This window comes from Odontesthes bonariensis, chromosome 7, assembly GCF_027942865.1.
Source record: "Odontesthes bonariensis isolate fOdoBon6 chromosome 7, fOdoBon6.hap1, whole genome shotgun sequence".
Classification (NCBI taxonomy): Eukaryota; Metazoa; Chordata; class Actinopteri; order Atheriniformes; family Atherinopsidae; genus Odontesthes; species Odontesthes bonariensis.
The window spans coordinates 28525026-28549828 of NC_134512.1; the positions used below are offsets into that span (position 1 = coordinate 28525026).

At 41.1% G+C, this 24803-nt stretch overlaps 3 protein-coding genes across 4 annotated transcripts in view; 2 read left to right on the forward strand and 1 right to left on the reverse strand.

Annotated features, from left to right (window-relative positions):
• Positions 1 to 256: 256 nt before the first annotated feature.
• On the forward strand, positions 257 to 3682 carry LOC142384764 (uncharacterized). The gene is made up of 7 exons (XM_075471068.1): positions 257 to 443; positions 541 to 665; positions 750 to 816; positions 1157 to 1313; positions 1628 to 1770; positions 2052 to 2162; positions 3462 to 3682. The coding sequence occupies exons 1-7, from the start codon at positions 291 to 293 to the stop codon at positions 3639 to 3641; spliced, it is 936 nt and encodes a 311-aa protein (XP_075327183.1). The 5' UTR covers positions 257 to 290; the 3' UTR covers positions 3642 to 3682.
• Positions 3683 to 3830: 148 nt separating this feature from the next.
• LOC142384305 (nucleobindin-2-like) lies at positions 3831 to 11367 on the reverse strand. Of its 2 annotated transcripts, none has more exons than XM_075470447.1 (13): positions 11226 to 11367; positions 10507 to 10644; positions 10171 to 10278; positions 9948 to 10080; positions 9277 to 9380; positions 8195 to 8380; positions 7704 to 7794; positions 7450 to 7508; positions 7241 to 7333; positions 6828 to 6917; positions 5726 to 5896; positions 5462 to 5516; positions 3831 to 4967 (listed from the first exon to the last, which is right to left on the reverse strand). In XM_075470447.1, exons 2-13 carry the CDS (start codon positions 10639 to 10641, stop codon positions 4855 to 4857), a joined length of 1338 nt encoding a protein of 445 aa, XP_075326562.1. In that variant the 5' UTR covers positions 10642 to 10644; positions 11226 to 11367; the 3' UTR covers positions 3831 to 4854. The 2 variants fall into 2 exon arrangements, with proteins under 2 accessions (XP_075326562.1, XP_075326563.1); XM_075470448.1 differs by lacking the exon at positions 11226 to 11367 and adding an exon at positions 10974 to 11061.
• A 1468-nt stretch (positions 11368 to 12835) lies between these two features.
• pik3c2a (phosphatidylinositol-4-phosphate 3-kinase, catalytic subunit type 2 alpha) overlaps positions 12836 to 24803 on the forward strand; it is a 45111-nt gene continuing 33143 nt past the window's right edge. Inside the window, exons 1-2 of the mRNA XM_075470445.1 lie at positions 12836 to 12936; positions 16499 to 17756. Coding sequence (XP_075326560.1) covers positions 16581 to 17756 — 1176 coding nt within the window. The 5' untranslated portion in view covers positions 12836 to 12936; positions 16499 to 16580. The remainder of the gene's footprint in view (positions 12937 to 16498; positions 17757 to 24803) is intronic.

A 24803-nucleotide genomic window follows, 5' to 3' on the forward strand; every position in this document is an offset into this window, starting at 1 on the left:
TGAATGGGGAAATCCGTCACTTCAGCCACGGTTTCAATCTTCAGCCTGTGCAGAAATATTAAATGACTCGATGGCCAAACGTCACCTCCCAACACACCTGCAATCAGCATCCAAAGGTGATCCAAAGGTCCGCCGCTGTGATTGAGTCTCAATGGAAGTGTTTCCCATTGGCTGGGAAATGTCACATGACCCGCAGAACGGCAAAGGGTCGCGACTGAACCGCCTGCAGTGCAGTCACACCTCTGCATTCAGCTCTGCGTGTATACGTTTTTATTTGTTTTTCTTTTAAAATGAACATCCCCGTGGTGGACTTCAGCGCCTACAGCCTGACAGAGAAAGATGTGACTGACGAGCAGCTGCACAGCCTGAGCAAAGAGCTGAAAAGTGCTTTTACAGAAGTGGGATTTGTTTTTCTGAAGAACTCGGGAATTACTCTGGAGGAGGTGAGGCACAGTTTAAAAAAAAAAAAAACTCAAAATAAGTTTTGTTGAAAGTGTTTAAAGGTGGAACACGTCTCTCACTGCGGTGTGTCTCGGATAGGTGGAACATGTAATGGACATATCCAAGAAGTTCTTCCTGCAGCCAGATGAACTGAAAAAGCCTTTTGGCAGGAAAAGCTTCGCCAACAATCCTAACCACGGCTGGGTGTCAGTGGAGACTGAGAGGTTGGAAGCAGAAGATCAGTTTTACGTGTTTTCTGCGCAGTTTTTATTTAATTGTTTTTGAATAATCGATGATTGCTGTTTCAGGTTGAATCCCAGTCGACCTGGAGATCTGAAGGAGTCATTCAACACTTGTTCATTTCACCCTGACATAGTAATGGTTCATTTTTGCACTTTTACAGAACACCCCCCCATTATAGTACAAGGTCTAGATTCATCCCAGGAAGGGTTTATCAGTGTAAAGGCTAAAGTACAAGAAAAACGGTATCTGTTAATTTACCAATGCTCTCTTTCTAAAAAGACTATTTTCTGTCATTTTAGTTCTTAACCATTTGTCACGGTGGCGCTAAAAAACTAACAATGCAAAAGAATTTCAGAAAAATAGAGTGATAGGTTTTTATATGATGGTCATTTTGCCCATCAGGGCCCATTGTTAATAGAAAAGTGTTCTTTTAAACCTGTTTTTCAAAGGCTGTTCTTTTTCTATTCCGTAGAAGTGGCCATCATCGGCCGCCGTATCAGGTTTCCAGGAGATCCACACGTCTTTCTATCTGCGCTGTAAAGATCTGAGTCTGCGGGTGCTGAGGGTGATGGCCCTCAGTCTGGCTCTGGACCCAGATGTGTTCCTGGGTGCACATCGCTTAGTAGGAAGTAAGATCATCACATTGACTGGTTCCCCTGTGCAGTAACACAAGTCCAGCTGTATGTTGCAGGGACTGACCTTTTATCAGTGGTGTGGACCTTTCTGAACAAGACTCCTTTACACAACAAATTGAAATCCTATAAAAGCAGAAACAGAATAATGATAGAGATAATAGGAGCAAAATTTCTAACAAGAAACCTCATCAACCACAGCCAAAAGTTCTGTCCTAGTGCAAGGAGTAAATCTTGACGCTCATCCAAACTTTTATGCATCGCCGAAAGTTAGAAAGCAAACTGTGACAACGCTGCTGTTTTCCTTTCAGCTGATGTGAATGGCACAACGCTACGCTCCCTTTACTATCCCCCAGTGAGCTGTGAGAAAGCAAAGGAGGGTCAGCTGCGATGTGGAGAACATTCAGACTACGGCAGCATCACTCTGCTGTTCCAGAGCTCCGAGGGTCTGCAGGTAACAAATTACATCTGCTCCTCCGAAAAGGTGCACAGGTGTTGTTTGATAATTCATGGAAAAAAATCTTTCACCAATTCAGTCTCGGCTTGACTTTAATGCTTCGGACTTCATTGGTCATTTGGTGTTTAAGAGTAAATCTCAACTCAAGCTTTTTGGATCGTTTTTTTTTTTTTGTAATCTAACACTTTGTGTATCTTACATATAAAATGAGTCTGATGAATTGTTATACAGACTGTATCTTCAGTCATGTAATCCACCTGACGCTTGTCAACCTTTAGGTCTGTAATCGCTCCGGTGAATTCATCTCTGCTCCCACTGTCCCCGGAGCCATCCTCCTCAACATTGCTGACCTGATGCAGCGCTGGACTAGTGATCAGTTTATCTCTGTGGTGAGTTCAACAGATTTATTCTATTTTTCATATTTTCTTTTAACCCTAACCCTTTTTGTGACTTTTTTTTTATAAATGAATATCCACATTTTGGGGGTGTGGGGGGTGTGTACACCCTGGACAGGTTGCCAGTCCATCTCAGGGCCACACAGAGACAAACGAGACAAACAACCATCCACGTTCACATTCACTCCGAGGTTCAGTCATAAGCCCTATTCGGACAGGACTAGTTCAATGGGGGGACGTATGGTAATGTTGGTTAACCAGACGACGCCAGGGAGAAGAAATGACCAATTCGGTCATTTCGCAATTTGCACTCGCACGGGATTAGTATTACCTATGGTAGATACTCCGGACCGTTTCCCAGGAGTTAGAATTCTCGGCAAAGTTTACCGACATACTCCGCTATCTTTACTGACATGGCGCGTTCGGGCGGGACTAGATTTCCCGGTTATTATTACTTTACCCCAGGTCCCCCCATTAAACTTGTCCCGTCCGAATAGGGCTTTAGAGTCACCTCTTAACCTAACATGCATGTTTTTTGGGCGTTGGGAGTAAGCCGGAGTACCTGGAGAGAACCCACACACTCACGGGGAGAACATGCAAACGTCACACAGAAAGGCCCCACCCAGGATTCGAACCAGGAACCCTCTTTCACCCTAACTTGTTAAATGTAAAAGTTCATGAAAGCACAGTTAAAAAAGGCTGAACAAGTACGGCTTGTTTGGAAGGGTTGCAGGAGAAAGCCTCTTCTCTCTAAAAAGAACATGGCAGCACAGTTTAGGTTTGAAAAGTTACATCAGGAACAATATCCAAGCATTTTCTCTAATTGCGTCTGTCCTTGCTCGCTTTTGGGGCATGATTCTTCAAACCTTCTCAGTATTGTTTATTTTTATTTGTTGCATGATGTTGCATCGGGTTGGAGTCACCACTGTTATACCCTATAAACTGCTTGCTGAAATTCCAACCCACCCCCCCGTGACATTCCTCTGCAAGGCTTGGGGAGACGAGTACTGCTATGCGCTTGAGTTAAAAAGTGATACAATATTTGTGTCATTGCAGATGTTAGTAGGAATTTATTTATGTTAGTGCGGCTGGGAAATGATTGGAGAAAGTGAGTTCAAATGCAGCCTCAGATGTTTCAATGGACTTTACACAACACCCATCTCAGCTTTCACAGGGCAAGATACGGGATGCAATAGCATATCAAAAAAGGCCACCAACTGCAGCGTGATTATTAAATTAACATGTAAAAACAGAAAGAGTTATGTTTTTGTAATGTGGGTTCCTGTGCTTCAGCGTCACAGAGTTTTGCTGCCCCCTGTTGGAGACTCCAGCACGCGTCAGTCCCTGGCTTTCTTCCTCCACCCAGATGATGAGGCTCTGATCACCTGTTGCGACGGCTCAAACAAATACCCACCAGTTACAGCAGGCGCCTACCTCACCATGCGCTTCAGAGAATCATACGGAAGAAGCTGACATCGCTCTCACCAGCTGGTTGAGTCCACAAATGACTAAAAGGTCCACTATGAGTTTAAAATTCATGAGAAAAGTTGAACAAGAACACCACTTGTGATTTAGCATTTTTTAATGTTAATTTTAATGCGATTGTGTTTTATAGGAATTCAGTTACCAAAATGTGTGTGATAAAAGATACAAACGTTACACTTGCAAGCTCATTCTCTTTATTGTCAACATTCAAACCATGTATTTTCATGTACTCCTTACACAGGATGCTGGACAGATTTCAGCTGGGTTTTTTTTTTTTTTTTTTAAATGATATGATTGGCCACAGGTATTATTGGAACAAAAGAGTTTTCATGTTTTCTCTTTTAGAAGCCAGACATGAAAATAATAATAAATAAATTGATAAAGCGGACAATTGTATCTCAGCTTTCAAATTCTGCCAGCAGCAGGTTATTTTCCAGTGGTTTCAGATAATAAATACTTTATCATGAAAAAATTACACACATTTACACACATCCCAAAGCACAAACAACCACTTCAGAATCTTTATATAACTGTCACTAACACCAGCACAATTATAAATTAAAAAAAAATTCTGATTTAAACATAATACAGTGTGTGACTTCATCAGGTCTGCGATAATCTGGACCGTTCAAAAATACACCTGATTTTGAAGGAATGTGCATTCTGAGTAGAAAACTTAATTTAAGTAGGATCCTTTCAACTTTAAATCTAACTTACTGACATTTTTTTCTTTTTCTTTTAGTAATTCTCTAAGAAAAATACATTTTCATCGTACTTCCTGTAAAGGATGGCCTCAGTCACAACAAACTACAGTGTGCACGAACAAAACATTCAGTTATTACAGCTGCTGTCCTCCCCATTTCACCCAAAAGAATTTCCTATGGGAGAACAGAGTCCTTGTTGTCATTGAAATGACAAAAAAACAAAAGGGTTTATTGTCCACATAGAAAACTGGAGCAGCTCCACATTTCAAGTCTGGTCCATTCAGCTGATTTGGCCAGTAAGGGGACGGGCATCGTTGGCACTGGCACTAAATCCGACACGCAGTATCGGATTCTCATATTTGTTTTGTAATGTTTAGGCTTTTTTCTTTTTCCATCAGCAGATGGTTTAAATAATGATAATCACACAGAATTGGGCTCACAAAAACAAAGTCGCAGACATGCACACGTTCACTCAAAACACGGAGCGGGGAGGCCTGCTAAGAGTGTCCTGGCACTGGTACATCTTGCTGCTGGTGACCAGGGGGCAGCGGTTGACTGTTTCCTGGTACAGCTGGTGCTGGCTGACCTACAACGACGGGAGATCCAGGCTCTGCAATAAAGAGTCGCATGTGCCCAGTTTAGTTTGAGGTAGCTGGGCGTGTATTTGGTACACATCTAATGCTGCTAAAAGGAAAACTTTCTATTCTCACTCAGTTTGCTTTCTCCACTGTTTTTTCTGTTAAGGGTGCATTGTTTATAGGTCAATCTACTCTTTGCGGTTTTGACAATCTGATCAAAAAAAACTTTTATGGTTTTGTGTTAAAAAGGTTCAGGAGGTAGGGAGCGTTTGATTCGTTCCACAGATGGAATTTGTTGTCTTTAGCAATTTTTTAAGCTAAACTCACATGAAATAGGAATAAAGGGGAGGTCTGTGTTCCTATTACATGACAAGTTTCAATTTCTCCTTCAAGTCCATCTACATTTCAGAAGAGCAACACAGAATGTTGTCATTCTATAACTGAGCCAGTTACTGTGGAAGCCTGCGTGTTAACCCTCCTTGGATAAATGGACACCAGAGCACACTAACTGCAATGTCATACTTACGTTTTGTCTCGTCTATTAAGTTTTGTGCTTTAATCCTTCCCATTTCTTCCATTGCCTGGGCAAAGAGCGAGAGAGCAGAACATGTTAAAATAGCTCCACAGAAAAGGGGAAGTTATGATGAAAGAATGTACTTGAAATGTAACTACACATTTCTGACTTTACAGTTTGACAAGCATTTATGTGTACGGAGGCGAGATTTAAAAAAGAAAAAGCTCAATGATTGCTTTGTTTGCTTTAACCTGCCCACTTCATGTGTTAATTCACCTGCTTTAGCTCCTGTTTCTGAGCATTCAGCTCTTCCTGTTTTCTTTCGAGCTCGTCCCGCTGCTTCTGCAGCTCGACTGACTTCTGGTTGATGTCATTTTCTTCGTTGGCCAGTTGCTGCTCGTACTCCCTCAGCTCTTCCTCAGTGTAAAGGGAGTTTTGATCTAAAGTCTGTGGAGGGCAGGGAATTAAAGCATATACCATTTTTTTTTCACCTAAACTTTATTAATGGCACATAGCAAACAGCAAGAGTAAGGATAAAGATAAGACGAGTCAAAAATACATTGACTGATGACCATACCAAAAAGACCGAATTCTCACTAGGGATTTGGGAAATCCATCTGTTGTGTAACTTGTAAAATAACATGGTTTACACAATGAAAGGCTTTAAAGCACCAATAAAGCACACAAAAATAGTAGAATTATGCCCGTTCTGCTAATCCTCTTCAAAGCAAAAACACATGTCCGTGTCAGGTCGGGACTAACTGTTCCAGCCTATTCAGTATAGTCTTATCCAAGGCCTTGGACGAAATACAGGTTAAATACATAAGCTGATAATCATCCCTGCAATTTATTTTACCAGCTTTATCTTTGTACCAACATAACAGATTGAAAAGAATCAGGCAACAATGCATGAAATAAAAACCCAGTAAAACAAATGGCAAGCTGAGGACAGAGTTCTCTTGCAAATCTTTAATGCCCAACAGATATCTCATCCATACTACATGCCGTATTATCTTCTAGCATCGTGATTTTATTCTAAACTTCTTGTGGTGAAATCTATCACATCTTCATAAGGATGAATTTTTCAGTGCAAATGAATAACAGACCATAACAGTTGTGCCACAACTGAGTCATTTCCTCTGAACCACTTTTTTCCAGAAATTATTTGAGCAGCCTCATTCCATTTTCATTCCTCTTAATGAAACAGAGATAATGAATAACAGGATACATCGATGATGCTAAAGGGAAACAGCAGCTATCCAACATTAGTTTTAAATTAGGCATGGTATAAAATGACTTAACTGAATTTAATACTGGTTATAAATACAAAACTCTACAAATATCATCTTGCCCAGAGAAGCACACTTTTAGCTCTTACCTCCCACTCGTCTTTTTCGTAGAACTCCTGTTTCTTGGTTGCTGCCATGAATTCACTCAGTGACACAAGTCTGTCTTTGTTGGTGTCCACCTGAACATCAGGACAGGAAGCGGCTTAAATCAACATCTGTCACCGTGGTTAATCATTGGCCACACAGGCTCAAATTAAAGCCTTTTACAGTTTTTCCCATCCTGCTTTCACAAACATTTGTGTACAAGTCGGTTCCATCTCTAATAATAATTCATGGCATGTGACAGAGAAGTGCTTGATAATGGCTGGATAATGTAGAACCTGTAAGGATTTGACCATGGATGGCCTTACTCCTTGCTAGGCCTTGTGAGAGCTAATTTTTACGGTGCTGATTATAAACAAGACAGAAGGTCCGTACATGTTCTGCTACTGTGGTGGCTCACCTCATTCATAACATGCTCCCTCATCCTCAGTCTCTCCTCCTCCATCTCAACCATATCATCCTCTTCGTTTTCAGGGTTGTACACTTTCTCCAGCTTGAAGAAACATGCTAGTGTTGCATCAAAATCATCTTCATCATGCGTTATGCTAACGTTTGCTAAACCAGAGGTCATAAAGGACAAGAAATTGTGGACATAAAATGAACAAATACCTCTTTCGTGAAGAGAGCTTCAAGCTCATTCTCATCGAAGAAGCCGTCACCATTGCTGTCTGCGACACAAAACAAATGACAGGAATGAAAAGATCCACAATAAAAATGACACTAATAGTCGGCCACAAAGCCCACCTTTTGGACTAAGGAGGAATTTTCATTTTAGATTGTATTTTAAACAGAGATTACTTCAGAAATAAATTCAGCCTCCAGTCGTTTTTTGGCCTCGAAAAGCATAGCTGGTCTAAGGTTACCGTGCATTTTGAAAAACGTTTTGGGATCAAAGTCCTCTGGGTCCAAACCATCTGCCTCGTGCCACACCTCCTTCAGCTGGTCTTCACTGCCCTGGACACACACACACACACACACACACACACACACACACACACACACACACACACACACACACACACACACACACACACACACACACACACAAAGCTGACAACAGACTCCTATTCCTTCATTATTTCCTCATCAGCTGGGCAGGTGAAAGACCTACAGCCGATTCCAACTGTCATTTAGGAGCTGTTGCTGTGAACCCACAACAGGCAACAAAACAAACGGATCAATCATAGGAGTGGTCGAAGCAACACTCCTAACATCCACTGAGTACAACAGTGGTGTGTTATAAAGGATTCTTTAGAAAGTAAGAATCCTCCCCCACATAACATCCAGACAAGTGAGGACCAAGTGCAATGCCTTGCAATGTTTCTAATGACCCAGATTAAAGTTGTTGTCTTACAGGGTGGTTAACTTTAGGATGGGTGGCGTGTTTCTTCTTCATCTCCTCATAGAGCTGCTCCTCCTTTTTGCGGTCCTCCTCATTCATGTGCCTCAGGCGCTCCCTCCTCTCATGCTCCTTCATCATCTCGTACCTCTTAAACTCATCATGGCGGCCCTTGTCAAAGTTCTCCAGGTCTTTGGTTGCCTACAAATAGAAACCAAAAAAGTTGAAAAAGAGATCTTTCTTCTAGATTTGACAGATTTGTGACTGTACAGATCACTGAGCAGCTGATGCAGAGATGTTCCTGGCAGGATTTAGGATGCACCGCATACCCCTGCTTCAGGTGGCTCTGCTTGTTATACGGTTGATCATCAGTGCCTTAGGCGATACATTGAACCTAAAGCTTAACCCAAAGCTGTGAACCTTAAAGTAGTATTTGGAACTAGTTTTTTTTTATTTTTTTTTTAAATGTAGCATCCTCCTGTTAAGTCCACAGTTTACAGTCCTGCAGGTATTTACATAGTATAAAGTATGACAATATTTAGAAGCGTACTGTTATGCATCAAATACAACTATCACAAGCAAAGAAAACACTGTCATCACCATTGTTTGCATTTCTCATATCTTTCCAAGGTGTAACTCGTAACCAAATGTCTACAGAACGAAGCTGGTAACTGCAGATAACTAAAACCACACGTTCGCATTATTTTAAGCTCCACTGCAAACCCAGAGAGCTGACTTCCCCATTATTCTTGGTTCACTGGAAACATGTTGGTCTCTACAAACCAATGACTTTACCTCGAGTGAGCCCACCCTCTCCCTTTACAACAAAGGACATCAAGCTATAAACACCTTCAAGTTACTGCATCTAAAAGAAAGCCAGGGGAGGTGACAGAGCCGATATACGAGTAAGCCATTGCCACCTGTAATTCTCTATAGGCTCAACAACACTGGTTATAGCAGTAATATGAGCCACAGTGTCATTTAGTGAAATTATAGCTATGAATAACATGCAGTCACACCCATGCAACAGCACTACAGTACCCCCCCCCCAGAAGCACTTGCACTTCTGACAGTGTGGCTGTGCTGTGCATGTATACCGATTGGATGAGGCGGTTCAGGTCCTCCACCTCAAAGGTTTCTGGGTTCATGTGGTTGAGGTGCTCAAATTGTCTCAGCAGAGCCTGATGGTCCACTGTATGACCTACAAGGGAGGGAATAAAAGCCGCTTTTATTTAACAGGAACACAATTAGGTCATGTTTAATTGCTCCTGCAGGAATTTCACAATGAAGCAGAGCTTTTACTTAACTCACACACAATTAAACAAAACTGAGAGACTACGTCAATTAGAGGATTGACACCATGGTAACTCTTTCCAAGGTAAGAATAATGTCCTAGAAACTCTTTCCTTGGAGTTTCATGGACATTTCAAGCTTCATGAGTGAGAGGCATGACTGACCCAGAGGTCAGTGCCAGTTACCGGCTTTATCCATTTAAGCTTTAAATCAAATTTACTCCAGAAAGCTGTAAGAAAATTTGTTTTTCTGCTTTAAGCAGTGGTAAGCTACGACTTTAACCTTCCATTCAGGAGTTCTTACAGTCAAGAAAAAAAATTACTGATTGCAATATTGCATCACGTTCTTATGTATGAGAGCCACATCCTTCTTTGATGACGACTCAACTGCAGATTTGTATTATGGAGGACTCTGTGCAATTTTAAGAAGCACGAGTGTGTCACTGACACGTCAGCAATAAACACCCAGTTCTCACCGTTGCCTTCCTGGATGTCATGTTTGGCTTTGATGAGCATCCGCAGCCTGCTCATCTCCTCCCTCTTCAACTCGTCCAGCTTAGACCGAAAATTCCGATGGACAAAGTCCAACTCTTTGGAAAGTTTGCCTTGCTGCAAGCCGAGAGTCAACACAGCACAGTTGAATTGAATAGTTTGTAAAACAGCTTACCAAAACAATGATGTTTTTAAGCATGTGTGTACCTTGATGTCATCCATATTGGCATTTTTTAGCTTTTCTCTAAAGTGAGGGTCTTTCTCGAGGAATTCAATGACTTCCCTGAGGTAGCGGTCATAGTGCAACCCCGTGTCCTGAAAAAGAGACCAAACTTCTTGTTGATACAACTCTTGCTAATAAGCATACACATCTACTTAACTGATACTGCTTTTGTTTGTTTTTCCATCAACCTTTTACCCACAGGCAGATGTACTTTCTTTGGGTATCTGTCTGATACTGCAAGTCCACATACACAGAAATTTTCGGTAAAACCCACATCTAAATGAGACATCCCTGTATTAGACAATGCACTTTTGACTCACAGCACTCTTAGGTGGCTCCAGGTCCTCCATCACAGGTTTTACTTTGGCCTTGTCCACATTGATAGGCACTGAATGGATACACAACCAGAAACACAGCAGAACCACCCCACAGTGGACCAAGGCTTTATTCCCCATCGTCTGGTTAGGAAGAGCCGATAAACAACAGAAAAACATATCAAACTTAGTCGTGAACATTACAGTTTTGTCATTTTTTATGATATTACTTGAATTTGGTGCATCTGTCCAGAAGCTTTTTTTTGTCTAGCCTCTGGATACAGAAGTGGACAAACTGCTTCATCTTTTTGACAACACCTTCAATTTCCACATCATTGCCAAATGAGTAAAAGCCACAACAGAGATCGGGTTAAGGTTATGCAAGTTAGTCCTAATCTCAAACGCAACGCTCTACCACAAGAAAAGGACTGTGCAACACACGTGTTTGCTGGATAAAGAGACGGCGAGCTTACTTCAAAACGACCCCCCAACGGAGCCGTGTCACTTCAAAGTTGTGGACGTGTAAATCACAATCGATGACAAACACGTATGCTAACCGTACAGGTTGTTGAATGAGCGTGGTGTGATGATGGTGGTAGTGGCTAATTCATTATCTCACAGAGGGGAGGGGGTAAAAAAAAAAAAAAAAAAAACAAAGCAAGGCGAATATAATATAATTAATATAGTAACTCAATGAATGAAAATGTATGTAAAACGAGACTTACTCTCAAAATGGCGCTTACTTTGAGCTCCTCTTTTTATTCCGTGCCGAGCTTTCACCGTTAAGTGCTGCTCGAAGTGCCTGAGACTCAGCGGAGCTTGTTTACAGCTGTCATCTGTCCACCACCGATACAAGTCTCAGGTAGCCACAACCTACAGCTAAAAAGATTGTAATCACCATGGTAACGCCCCACCTCCCCCAGCTCCCATTGGACAGAGAAAGTACAATTTCTTTATAAAACAGTCGCGTTGAGAGCTGATTGGGTGCTGTGCCTGCCAATCAAAGGGTATCGAACTCAACTGGCGGCTTAAAGCTGCGTTGAGCCAAACTGTACGTGGCGTTCAGACAAGACCAGCTGAACGCGGACCTAACGTTTACCGCCACAAATCGTATCATTCAGTGATTAATACGCGATTACACGTACTGAGCGATATATACGTTCTTTATTGCTTGTCTTGTATATATAATGCTTGAAGTATTTTAACTATACATTTCAGGGACATTAATAAATATTTATTTAATTGAGTATAAGCGTTTGCTAGATGATCTCACTTCTGAGTTTAAAGATACAGCATCTAAATATGAACATAATAAAAGAAACTCATTTTAAAATTCTCCACAAGATTTACCCTACAAATGTATATATTTCCAAACACACAGACTTAAGTTTTAATTGTTCTTTTTGTGATGAAGAAGGTGAAACTCTTGTACATTTATTCTTTGACTGTAACATAGTGAAACAATTTCTAGCAGACCTCAGTTCTTATCTTTTTGCACAGCATGGCCATTATGTTTTCTCTCTTAAAGATATTTTCTTTTACTATGAAAACTCAATAGATCCATCGTTTGAATTTTTAGTTAACTTTTATATTTTGCAAGCTAAGTTTTTTATTCATAAAAAAATGGCAGAAAAATCAGCCTTTCTTTAATGTTTTTATGTTAGAAATGTCCGCTCTTTTCAAGTCTCTTAAGTTTGTAAATAATAAGAAAAATGAAATACTTTTGAATGTTCTTTAATGTATTCCTCTATTTTTGTTTAATGTTTGTTTTTCTTTTAGTTGTTTAATGTAGCCTAACCTAATCTAAATTGTCCTTTACATTGTTATTTCCTTGTTTTGCCTTATTGTCATACCATGTCTCTGTCATTGTTCTTTAATTGCAATAAAATAAATAAATAAATAAATAAATAAATAATAATAATAATCATCTAAATATGAACATAGAAAACCGATTTGTACAAATACCCACCAATTTAAAGTCTTTCACTAACAGTGGCAATGGCAGAACGAAAAGAAACACCGGGCACTTAATAATCTACCATGAATAAATCAAGCTGAATGCACTTTAAAAAACCGTGCAGTCCAGCACAACCGTTCATTTACTGGAATTATATGTAATCGACTTTGTTTTAGATTAGCATCTGATTCGCTTAACTCCATTGTAATTAGCTGTGTCTTAATACTGATTTTGCGCAAATAAACTTCACACAAAGTGTTGGCATTTCGACACCGACAGGGTTTTGTCCACAAGGTGGCGCCACTTTACTGTTCAACCTCCCCCCAACAGGGACCCAGCCATGCAGAAACACTGCCATCCAACTGTGTCCAACCAAAACTCCGCCAAACACCTCAACAGGAACTGACGTCTCCTCGGTGCAAGTGGATGGAAAAATGCAGCTGCAGGAAAAATGGCTCCAAACACCGCACCGCTGAAAGGTGAGAAACAAACCTTTTTGAAGCACATGTCTGCGTGTAAAAGTTTCAGCTCGTAGATGTCTGAAACTAGCTTTGTAGGCTTCGTCGTATCCGACCGTTTCGCGAGGAGCCCGCATTTCTTCCTTCTTTGGGTTAAGTTGGCAGGACCCAAGCAAGCAATTGCCGAAGTACTTTTAAATTATTAAACCCGTGTCCCCTAAAGCACGAAGCAGACGTACAATTTGTCGTTGTAAAACTAAAGCCAGTCGGGTTTGTGCTCCTTTTTTACGAGACGTTTGCTGAATTTGTGTTCTGGCTCAGCAGGTTTAGCTGCTAAAGTTAGCATCCAACAAAGTCAGAAGTTAAAGTTGTATAAAAGCGCTATCAAAAGTAGCTCAAAGTGGGTTTTTGTTCGGGCTAACCAGTCGAGTTTGTAAAGTAACGGTTTTATCATGTTTCCAAGGAGACTGTTGTCACACGTTAACGACAATTTAGCTCTCGTCGTAAGATTCCTTCAACGTGAAAACAACAAACGTTTGTAATATACTGACAATACACAACGCTTCATTTGGCGTCAGGTGAGCATCAGATGACAGGTTTGTTAAGGTACCCGAGCCAAATAAAACTGTTCGGTGTAAATGTTCTGTAGCATCAGATGCACGAATAACTACTCTGAGACCTTTAAAGTTGATAACTAGTTAAGGAGTGAACTGTCACATACTTTAAGCTCTTCCCGGCTCATGACACAACGAGTTCAAACTGATAAGGAGCTGCTTTTGGGCAGTGATTGCATGTTTTACCTCCTGCTGCTTTGTGAATGAGAAATTCGATGTTTAATTGGAGTATTTGTTGTCGAAAAGAAAGGACTGTTGTGAGATTTTTGGTGCTTTTCACGAGTTTGTGAATAGTACATTTGGATTAATCCGTGACACTCAGGCCAAGTGCCGTTTCTGTTCCTATGTGCTCTGATGTTATCATGTCTGCTTTCAGCTTTACTTATCTATGTCTTTGCAGTCGTTATCTTCAGCATAGGGCTGCCTCGGTGGTAGGATAGCCAGAACAGAGAAAAAAGACGCAGAAGTTACAAATCTATAAAAACTGTAAGACTTGGTTACATATTTTCCTCCTTAAAGTTGTTACGTTGCACTTTGATCCGCTGGACGTTGTATTGCTAACATCTGCACTTTTGGACAGTTATGGGGAACAAAACTTTTTCAGTTTCTTTGGGTCTGAACACAAAGAAGGATGGCAAACTCATGCCGAGCTTATCTGCCCTGTACACACCAGGACAACTATGCTCTAAATGCTACTTGAGATTCAAATATGTCTGAATTTTATAGTGTTTGAATAAGTAGATATTTTTACATTAAATTCAGCAACAGTCATGTGTATCACTGTGTATAAACGATGTAGTTAATGAGAAGCTTTTTAAGAATATACACTATGAAACGGCGAAGCAAATTAAACAATGAAACAAACTAAACTGCATGTCAGGGCTTTTGTCTGGAAATTCCATGGATTCCTTGAGTTGCTTTTTTTTTGTGGCTTTTATGTCCCTAATTTACTCGAGAGGCATGTAATGATGGTAGCTCTTTTCTGATTCGCGAGGACTTTGAAAGTGCCTACGCTATGCTCAAATGTTGCATTTGGGGTCTTAAGGACAAGGGAGATGAAATATTTCTCAGTATATCGGCTCTTCTTGGCTTTTCTCCATAAGTGCTTTTTTTTTCATGAGGCTATCTTGATCAGCTTGTTGTGTTTTAATATGTATCTAACGTTTGGGTACTTACAAAGGATCCTTTGTCCAATCTCAGACTTTCTTGAATTTGAACTATAATGGATTTATCTTTTGGATCTGCAATGACTAGCAGTGCAAAAACATTTGAGACATCTTAAAAGTGATGTTTATAAGGTTATTAATATATAATAATAATAATAATAATAATAATAATAATAATATATAATCATATTAATGGTTTCTCCCTCCCCTGATATTTACATAGAGAATCAGGAGCTAGAACTATTTGAACTATTTGAACTATAATGGATCTATCTTTTGGATCTACAATGACTAGCAGTGCAAAACATTTGAGACATCTTAAGAGTGATGTTTATAAGGTTGAATCATATTAATGGTTTCTCCCTCCCCTGATATTTACATAGAGAATCAGGAGCTAGAACCTGCTTTGTGTTCAGTGTGTGTTAAGACGGGCCAGTTGAGGGGCTTTGAGCTTTTACTTTATATCCTTTATAAACAGGGACTTTAAATGTTAAGCTCCAATCTGTCAGAGCAAGCATTCTTACTGTGCACACATGCAGTAATATACAGGACTTTTGTCAGATGACATGGCATTTCTGTGGAGAATTAAGCCGTCAGTGACGGCATGGGCCAAAGGACTATGACCTTTTTTCATGCATTGATTTCCCCAAACTGTGTTCTTGGCGAAGTCGGCACCAAGCTCTCCTAGTCAAACGCTTAATGAATGCAGCCACATTGTCACTGCCTGCTGGTGTTGGCGCAGCTGATAAGACAACCTTGGGCCATGGATCTAACATAATGCTAACAGAGTGAGAGAAAGCCAGAGGAAGAGAGCGACCTGTTGGGCTGTTTAGCATGCCAAATTCCTCAGCTGCACAATAGTGTTAGGCTAGCCTGAGCCCCAGCACAGCCAGCCTTCTCCGCCACCACAATGGGAGGGAAAGCTCAGGAGAGGCCAGTGACGCCTGGGGAGAGAAGGAACTCACTCAACCCTGGGGGCTGTGATCGTCCCATGAATGGTTGCTTTGAGAAGGCGCTGTGTCATTTTAGAATCACAAAACGGTCTTTGCTGCAATGTTTTTGTTGGTTATCAAGAATAGAATATTCCACTTCTTGGCAAACTATTGTGTTTTTGTTTTGTTTTTTCAGATAAGAAACCTTGTCTGTCTCTTGTTTCCTATTGTTCAGAATATTAATTACTGATTAATAGAGAAAAGAACGGGCATGTTGATCAATAGTAAAAAAACAAAATAAGTTCATATCCTGTAAAGTAGCATTTCTGTTTACAAATTAACTGCATATCAATAATGTGGTGAGTCATGTATCCCCTCCTTGTTATGGATCACCTTGTGTAATTATTTGATTTAGTCTTTTTGTCACGCAGTCAGTCTGGCTGCTTGAGTAAACAATGGTGACGTGCAGCCTGTGATATTAAAGTGAAGTGCCTGAGGACAGGAGAGCCTGCGGTGGGTGAGCCCATTTCAGTTTAGTTACGATGGATGCTCTGGCGTTGTAGTTCATGCCAGTTATCTGACCCACATGATGCTCCCGACTTCAAAGCAAGCAAGAGTAATTGCTGGCTGTGCATATGTGGCAAATGGCAGTTGATTAATAAGCAATCGCAGTGTGCTTTGAGCAACAAAGGCTGGGTTATTTTCATTTGAAGTCCTGCTGCTGTGGCTCAGCAGGTAGACTGAGTTGTTCTTTAATTGTGTGGTTGGCACTTGGATCTCCTATTTCCTCTTCCTTGTTTTGACTCTGTTTGACTGTCTTTTGATGTCATTTATCCAAACTGATCCCATTTTACCCTTTCTTCTTTTTTAGGTGTCTAAAGCTTTGCTCCACAACCCTTTGGGCTACACTGACTTAATAGCTGTCATACTCATGGGCCCTTCTACTTGACATAATGGCCCAGATATCAAGTGGTAATGGGTTCAAGCTGGATGTCCCCCAGCCAAAGGGGGTTGTGGGTAAAGAGGAAGCTCTTCGCATGGAAGAGGAGGCTTTAGCCAAATTGCAAAGGGATAAGAGGCACACTCTATCAACTTCAACATCCATATCTCCCTCTGGGGCATCCTCATCCTCCTCAAAACCAAAACCACCTAAATCGACCACTACTGCTCCTCAACCTTCACCCTTCATGAATAAACCTGACAAGGACCTCATTGTCTTCCCAGAGACCAAGAAACAGGCAGAGCAGGACAAGTTCAGGGATATTGATGTGGACAAGCTGACCAACGAGGAGCTTGAAAAGCTCCTACTTGATGAAAACTTTGGAGCTAACAGCAAAGTGTCCCGCCCCTCGTCACTGCTGAGGTTTAACCTCAGTGCCTCTTACCCCGGAGGCCATACCTGTAGCTCCTCTCCTTTCCAGAGCAGCCAGTGGGGATCTGTTCTGTCTACCCCATCGAGTTCCAATGTGTCCACTCCTACCCATCAGCCCAGTCCAATGTTCCCCTCGGCACCATATCCCAAACCGGGCACATTTCAAAACGGTTTCACTCCAGCCATGTCACCCTACCTGGCCTTGTCGGCGCAGCAGCCATCCTTCATGCCTTTCACTCCCATCCAGCCAGCTGCCGCCATGGTCTTCCAACAGCCATCCGTAGATCCGGAGATGGCCAAACTGTTTGACAAGATTGCCAGCACCTCAGAATACTTGAAGAATGGCAGATCAGCCAGCACTGACCTAGATTCTTCTCAAGCAGGCTCAGCCTCTCTGGCACCCAACCCGGCCCCTAACCCACCACCCCAACAGCCAGCAGTGATGGAATCTTCTCACATCAGCCGCTTCGACTGGCTGGACCTGGATCCTCTTACAAAGCGTAAAGCTGAAAACGAGGAAGTCTCCCAGGCACCGGGAGGTGCTGCACAGACTGTACCAGGAGCTCCTGCAGGGGATCCATGGGATGCAGTTCTTGAGACAGAAGGGAATAATAGCAGCAGCAGTCCTGCTCTAGAGGAGAATGTTTCACTGTCAGTTCGATCCCAGCACAGGAGAGCTTCAACGGGGGCACCTGTCACCAGGAGTCACTCACTCAACATCCCAGGGACTTCCTCCCAGCACAAACCAAACAATCAGGTAAGACCGCACTATAGGAAAACTGTTTTAGCAGCTTTTATTATGCACACAGGTCTCCTGCATGAACATGCTCGCAGTATTTCTGACAAAGAAACGGCTATTTGCACATTTTCGATACTGTATTTTCAATTGTTTTCTTTTAAAGTGGACAGAGGGGGCCTGAGAAAAGCATGACCTCACCTAATTTCTGCACAACTCAGGATCCATATTTTAAGCAATATTTGAGTCAGGACCTGTTGAAAGTTGTGAGCTTGTTCACTCTGCTCTAAATCAGATCAGTTAGACACAGCCGTTCTGTTGCAGTGGGCTCACTACCAGCCTGGTTATTCTTTGCTGGTCAATCATCATTCCAAACCAGGCATTTTTTTGGGGGCCAAGGACTTTAACATGCCATCTCCCACCCTGCTTAGAGCCTGCGCTGTTATCCATCGCAGAATAGTGAGGAAATAATACCACAGCTCTCAAAAGATTAGTGTGAGTCAAGTTTAGTCGGAACAGATGATCGCGGATCCTCTGGTTCAGTCACAATACTCATAGATGTATTGCATTTTCCTCAGTAAGTCCTTTGCACAAGAAAAACATCCCCTTCTGCTCCCTTAGATTAAGTGTTTCACTGTGGTTAGCCACCCGCTGTTTCGCCACACAATTTCCCCTCAGCCACGTCTTGTGATTAATTAATTCTGCCGTGCAAGATGAGTGATCTAAATTCCTGAAATTAATATTTAAAAACATTCATCTGGGACTGTGCTGTGGGCAAGTGGCATGTGATATTGTTGTCTTTTTATTTTTTTTTTCTCCTACTAAAACTGAGCAACCATCTGTCATTTGGCTGGTAGTTCTGAGCTGCTGTGATGAGACAACCAAAGCATTTCAGTCCCTCTAAGACCTACCTAATGGCCAAGTAGTAATTTATCATATGTCCTTCCCTTTACTCAGTATCTGGCAGTCAGATTAACCAAAATTTACGGCACTCTACCACATATTGTCAAAAACTCCCCTTTCTTTGAACCCTGTACTTGAGTTTAAGATCTCAATAAGCAGTTCCGTTGGACATTGTTTTTTTTTGTATTTCTGTGTACACCCTCTTCCTGCTTATTGTGTTGAGATGTTTCATGACCAAACACTCGGTCTCTGTGGCATGTTTTGCACGCCAAGGTGATAATTAGCCTTACAATACTGTGCAACCTCTCAGTTTCCAGAGTTCCTTATGGCTGTGGTAAACCAAAACAATGTAACTCAATTCTAAGATGGTGTTGGGAATTATTGTGGTGCTTGAAAGTTTAAAAGAGGACAGACAAGTGCATTTCTCAGTGGACTGTCGCAGTAGGTCTCTCACATCCATGTTTGGGACAGCAGGCGTATAGTTTGCCACCTCATGAAAAGCAGTTTGTCCAGTCTGTACCCCCAACTGTGTCCGTTAGGGTTGAAGAATGTCTTTTCTTTCCTTGAAAGGGGCTTGTTTACTCTTGCCTGTATGTTCTGTCTAGATTCAAACATGTGTTTGGTGTTGAGACTGCTGTGTTGTGTAATTTGAGCCTTCACAGTTGTTCAGAAATGTCCCTATGCACTCTCACTTTTTTAATCTCCATTCATCATGTCCGAAGTCTTTGGGTATGCGAGGTCCTGATCGTATGCGTCTTTGGTTCCTCCCCTCGTTCCGCCTGCCTGCGCCCATGTTGTTATAAACAAGAACAAGCCTGCACAGGTCCTCCGTGCCCTACAGCAGTAACTGAATAGCCTAACAAGCCACTCTTAGGAGTTACTATGCCAACCCCACCCTCATGTAGGCTTAGGTGTGGGAAATGTCGTTTTTTGTTGAGGTTTTGATATCCGTGGCTTGCTGCACTTTGAGCACTGGTGACTCGATCCTCTGGCACAGGCGGACAGTCTATACTTCCCGTATCTGCTTCATGATAATAATGTTTTCCTCGACTTTATGCCTACCAAGTTTTATTGATTCGAAGCAATCGCTTGAAATGTTCAGTCTGCAAAAAATGGTAGCATGATATAGAAAGAATAGCAGCAACACTGTGAGTCTGTGAGACATTTATTTATTTATTTATTTATTTATTTATTTATTTATTTATTTATTGGATTTGCACAAGTTCAATAACATTGGACTGAAACTAGACCTCAAACCACAATATGCAGGTGCTGCTACACTGCTGAGCTGAAAACTGAGAACTGGAGAAAATGCTCTTTTGGCCTGATCAAACTTCCTTTGATTCCTCCATCAAGTCGAGTTTTTTTTGTTTGCTTGTTTGTTTGTTTTCTTTTAAAGTAGATGTATTGCCCCTTCCTTTACCTTCCAATGAGTATTTGGCCCAACACCCTGATCTCCTATTTTTAGAGCACATCCATAAATGTGCGACAGAAATGGCACTCTGGTAACCATTTCAATCCGCTTACTCTGTGTAATAATGTCCAATCCCTGAGTCTCTCTTCTGGCAGCAAACATGGTGTTGAAATGCTGTACAGATCAAGACATCAGATACCTCTTCACCTGGACTTTAAAAGCTTAATGAAGCTTTCCATAGCATATATTTACTAATTGGAGCTGCTCTGTGGTAGCAAGTTGATTACTGTAAACTGATATATTTGAAGCAGCTATTTTTTTTTACTATTTAAAAAAAACAACAACATGTGTTTATTAATTTTTACTAGATATGTCTCCATAAACAGAAAGAATAGTTCTCAGGTTTCATTTGAGCCTGACATCCTTTTGTGCCCTGCTTGTACCAATAAAGGTCATGAATTACCAGGAAGTCTCTTGGGCATGATTGTGTTTTTCCCCTGTTGTTGTTGCACTTCATCACAATTATGTTTCCCCTGAGGGTTTCCCTTATTCACTGCTTTTTAAAATAGTTTTTTTGGCTATGAATGTTTGGATGGCCGTGAATTAGCCTGCAGTTACCAAACCCGGATATGGCTCATAGGAATGTATTGTAAGACGTGGTAGTGTGGGCAGAGGATTATAAATTGATCTTTAGTCTTTGTTCTCCCCTCTTGTCTTTTGCTCCCACCTCTCTTTCAGTGTCTATGCTGTATTTATCATCTCTTTCTTTCTCAGTCTCGCAAAGCCTCGCTTTGTAAAGCTCTAAGTTGGCGATCATCGTGGTTACAGCACCACCGTCACGCGTCACAGCACCAACAACTTTACAAATGTTGCTTTCACCACTGAAAGTTTGGGTGTGCTTTACCGCTTGTTGCAGTGTCTTTGAGACGAGACATATTACTCATTCAGCTCAAGGAGTATGGCTCAACGTGACTCAACTTTGGGCCACAGTGTTTAGCCTAGCTATAGCCTCTTAGCTATATTTTAAGTCATAATGCTGATTTGTTGGGTTCAAACTGCTTGCCGAATCGAATCATTACTGTTGAATATATGAATGTGTCCTAGTTTTTAATGATGTAACCCTGATAAGTATGAATGCTGTTAATAGTTTTAATAGAATGGGGAAGTGGTGTTGGAACCCACACTGAGGTTTGCCTATTTGATGCAGATTAGTTGAGCGTGTGTGTACCTGTTTACTCTCGCAGTGTTCCTTCCAAAGGACCTGTGGGCTGATTTTTTATTTTTTTTTTATCTGAAGTGGTCTTTTTCATCTGAACATGTGCAGCCATTTAAGTTTGTGCAAGTGAGAGGGGAAACTTACACCTGCAGTATGTCAGCGTGTACTTTACTTTTTGTTTGAACCTAATACACAGTCAGATCTTTTCTTCCCCCGCAGACTTTGTGATATTTACATTTTCAGATACGTCTCACACCTCCACGCCCTCCCACACCAGACTGCCTCATTTTCTTTTAATCACAGTCTAATTCTACCTTAAGCACAGATGTGAGATGCTCCACCGTACCTGCCACACTCTTACATTTTCTTCCACAGGGCAAATGCAGGGTTTAGAAGGCGCTGCTGTTGGCGGATGTGGCGTGAATTCCTGTCAAATGTGTGACTCACTGGGCAAACAGCTCGTGTCCTAAATTCTGACCATGTTTACGGACTGAAAGAAAACAGGAGAAGTGTTGTGGGAGATTGGGTGACGTAGGGCATGGAAACCAGATGAATACAATTTGTAACGCACACAATAAAACAAACCTCATGGGGACTTGGTCAGTCTTTTTGGATAAAGTTCAGAAATGTGTCGCACTCTCCGTTTCATGATCAGTTTGTCCATTGAGCCACATATTTTTGAAGCCAAAGATTTTAGTTTATCACAGGAAGTGTGAGTAGATAGCCGCCATTTACTTCCCTTTTGAAAGGGGAAGTAGATGTTCTTTCAGAGCAGTTGCTTCCCCTCATATAAACTTCAGAGCTTCTCAGAGGCACTTTTCTTGTTGGCAAGGCTTTGTCCAAACAGTGTTTGATAAAAACAACAACAAAAAAACATGCTACAGTAAGCAGGCTAAACTTTTAGCTGACAGGAGCTGCTGCATATCCACAAACCATTAAAGTCAATGTCCTGTGAGTAATGGCTGCAGCAGCTTCTCTCAGCATTTTCTGCATGAAAGTAAAGGGTAAAAAGAGATCTTAAGTGGTGTGCTTTTTGTTTGTAGCAAGTCGAGAGTCACGGGTCGTTTTCAGACTGAGTAGAAAATTGAATATGCATTGATTTTTAGCTTTTTTAATTTTTTTAAAATGCCTCCGCAGCGGAAGCATAATGTTTTGGGTAGTCCATCCTTTTGACCTGATTTCTCAGGAAAGCCAAACATGGCCCAAAAGTTCACTTGGATTCATGAATGATCTGCTTGGGTTTTAGGGCAAAGGTCAGTGCTCTTCCCTAAATACATTTACTGGCCATTTGTCAAATATTCATTTGCTAATTTTGACAAAATTTCAAACAAATTTCATATAGGATAAACTTGCATCTTAAACCAAACAACTCAAAGATGAACTTCACTGGGACGTCATAGTGTTCCAAAAAGCTTTTATTTAACTTTGTAACTTTGGATCAGAAGGAGAGAAGTAAACCAAAACTCGAGTGGATGATAAACTTCTGACCATGAGGAAGAAATTTGAGTTTCCCTCTTGATACAAGCGACGGTATCTTTTTAAAAAAAATTTCCCATTTATTTAGTGTGAGTTGATTAGAAGTTGCTCAGTTGCATCTTAGGTTTGAAAGTAAAAATTTGAAAGTAAAAATACTATTACCTTTGTGTTCAATCAAGCTCAATTGTGTGTTTATCAAGCTCACCGTGTACTCCTCTGTTAGACTTTAAACTTTTTTTCTCTTTATTCAGCAGCAGTTACCAAAAACCTTAATAATGTTAGTTTAAGTCATACTTGGCAGGAATGTACTGCAAAATGTGACTTGTAAAATGGAGCGAAGTAGCTTAAATGTGACAAAAAAAAAAAGAGGGAGCCCACACATATAAACATTGCTCCACAGAGCTCCTTGTTGTTCGATTCCAGAGAAAGTTCTTCTGTTCGGCCTGAATTAAAAGTTTTCAAACAGCCGAACCTTTCTGTCAAATAGCGAGATAAAGTGCAGTCAAATCATTCGAATGAGCATGATTGTTGCCGGCTCGTTGATTTACTGTTTGCAACAGCACTGGATCTGTCTGACACAACATGGTGAAGAAGAGACAGAGAAGCCAACTGCAAAAAGTGCCACCAATTTGTCTTTGTCAGCTCATTTGGTCACTCTTCTATTCTGTTTGCACGGTCACACTAAAGTGATAAACGAGTGCAAACAGAAGTAGTTGATGTAGAAAGCTTGAAAACCGTCCAGCTGGTGCTCACACCTTGGTTGCAGGCTCTCTGTGTATTGTTGCTGTAGCTCTCCATCTAACATATGATGAGTGAACATGGAATTGTACAATTCTATGGTCCCATGTATTGGCTTATTGCACCAATTTACCTATTTGGGTCATAATTGGACCCATGTCTGTGTCAGATACCACATGTGTATCCGCACATATTCCTTTGACTTCAAATCCACATGAGCATAATAGCATCCAGTGTCCCGGATATTCTTAGGAATATTGCACTTCTTTAGGCGTAAACCTTCCATGATAACTACTGGTTTTGGACGACCACATGTTGGAAAGTTTTGAAAAGAAAATCACTGAATTTGTTTTTCTGGCAAACCAACTGTAGTGATCTCAACGTCCTGTAAATTTTTGCATTTGATCATGTTTTTTTTAGCTGAAATGGTGTAAATAGAATAGACTGTTTTTGGTCCCAAACTGCCTTCTTGGATGTAACTTTAAGCCCTTCGGATGCCCGAGCAAAGCTGGCAAGCAAATATGCAAATACTGGTCCCGGCGCACGCAATTTCTTAGTGTACCTATCAGAAAAAAAATCATTTGCAGAGGCTTTAGTCTGTCGCAACAAACAACAGCTGGAGAACAGATTTCTAAAATGTTTTGTCATTTCTCAGTATATCTAAAGAGTTATGTAATAGTTTTCCTCTGACAGCCAAACGTTAGTCCAGAAAAATAGCATGGATAGTTTTCCATCTGTGTCATTCTTTAGAAGCAGCACTCGCATGTTGATACTTGATTATGTCTCATCCTGAAGCAAACTGTGGTAAACACAGGACGAAAAAAATCTTCCTCCCCAGACATGAATCTCGCCAATAGAGACGTTAGTCTGGGGGTTTATGTCGGAGCTCTCTGCAGGTTTGAAAAATGTAGAAAACCCTTTTGACACTCCTGAAGTTCCTGTGTCTTGTCTGTCTCAAAGTCTGGAAAATGCAGCAAGCCTATTCATCATGAAACTGTGGGAAGAAATTTATCTCAGCTACAAGTTTCAGATTTAAAAAAAACTGCTGTGTTTCACATTCCTATTCTATTATTAGTAGTATTATTAACATTATTGTTATTACTACTCTCTTCAGAAGGAGAGCATTTAGAAGATTAATTTCTGTTAATCTGCTCAAATTACAAGAATCTGTTTCCTGATTTGAGTCCGTCACAATCGGTGCAATTACTGTGAAGCATGACTGGGCTTATCACAGAAGGCAAAGCTTGTCTGATGAATCCATTGCCATTCCTGTCATTACTTTGTAAAGTCAAGCTTCAGCCCTCCTTCTGGCTCAGCGGGA

Excerpts from the sequence above, each read along its gene's own strand:
- LOC142384764 (XM_075471068.1), top strand. The coding sequence starts at position 291 with ATGAACATCCCCGTGGTGGACTTCAGCGCCTACAGCCTGACAGAGAAA. Across the intron at positions 666-749 it reads GTGTCAGTGGAGACTGAGAG|GTTGAATCCCAGTCGACCTG; the intron begins GTTGGAAGCAGA and ends TTGCTGTTTCAG. Across the intron at positions 1,314-1,627 it reads TGCACATCGCTTAGTAGGAA|CTGATGTGAATGGCACAACG; the intron begins GTAAGATCATCA and ends TTTTCCTTTCAG.
- LOC142384305 (XM_075470447.1), bottom strand. The coding sequence starts at position 10,641 with ATGGGGAATAAAGCCTTGGTCCACTGTGGGGTGGTTCTGCTGTGTTTC. Across the intron at positions 6,918-7,240 it reads GGGAGCATGTTATGAATGAG|GTGGACACCAACAAAGACAG; the intron begins GTGAGCCACCAC and ends CCTGATGTTCAG. Across the intron at positions 4,968-5,461 it reads CTTAATAGACGAGACAAAAC|AGCCTGGATCTCCCGTCGTT; the intron begins GTAAGTATGACA and ends TCTTTATTGCAG.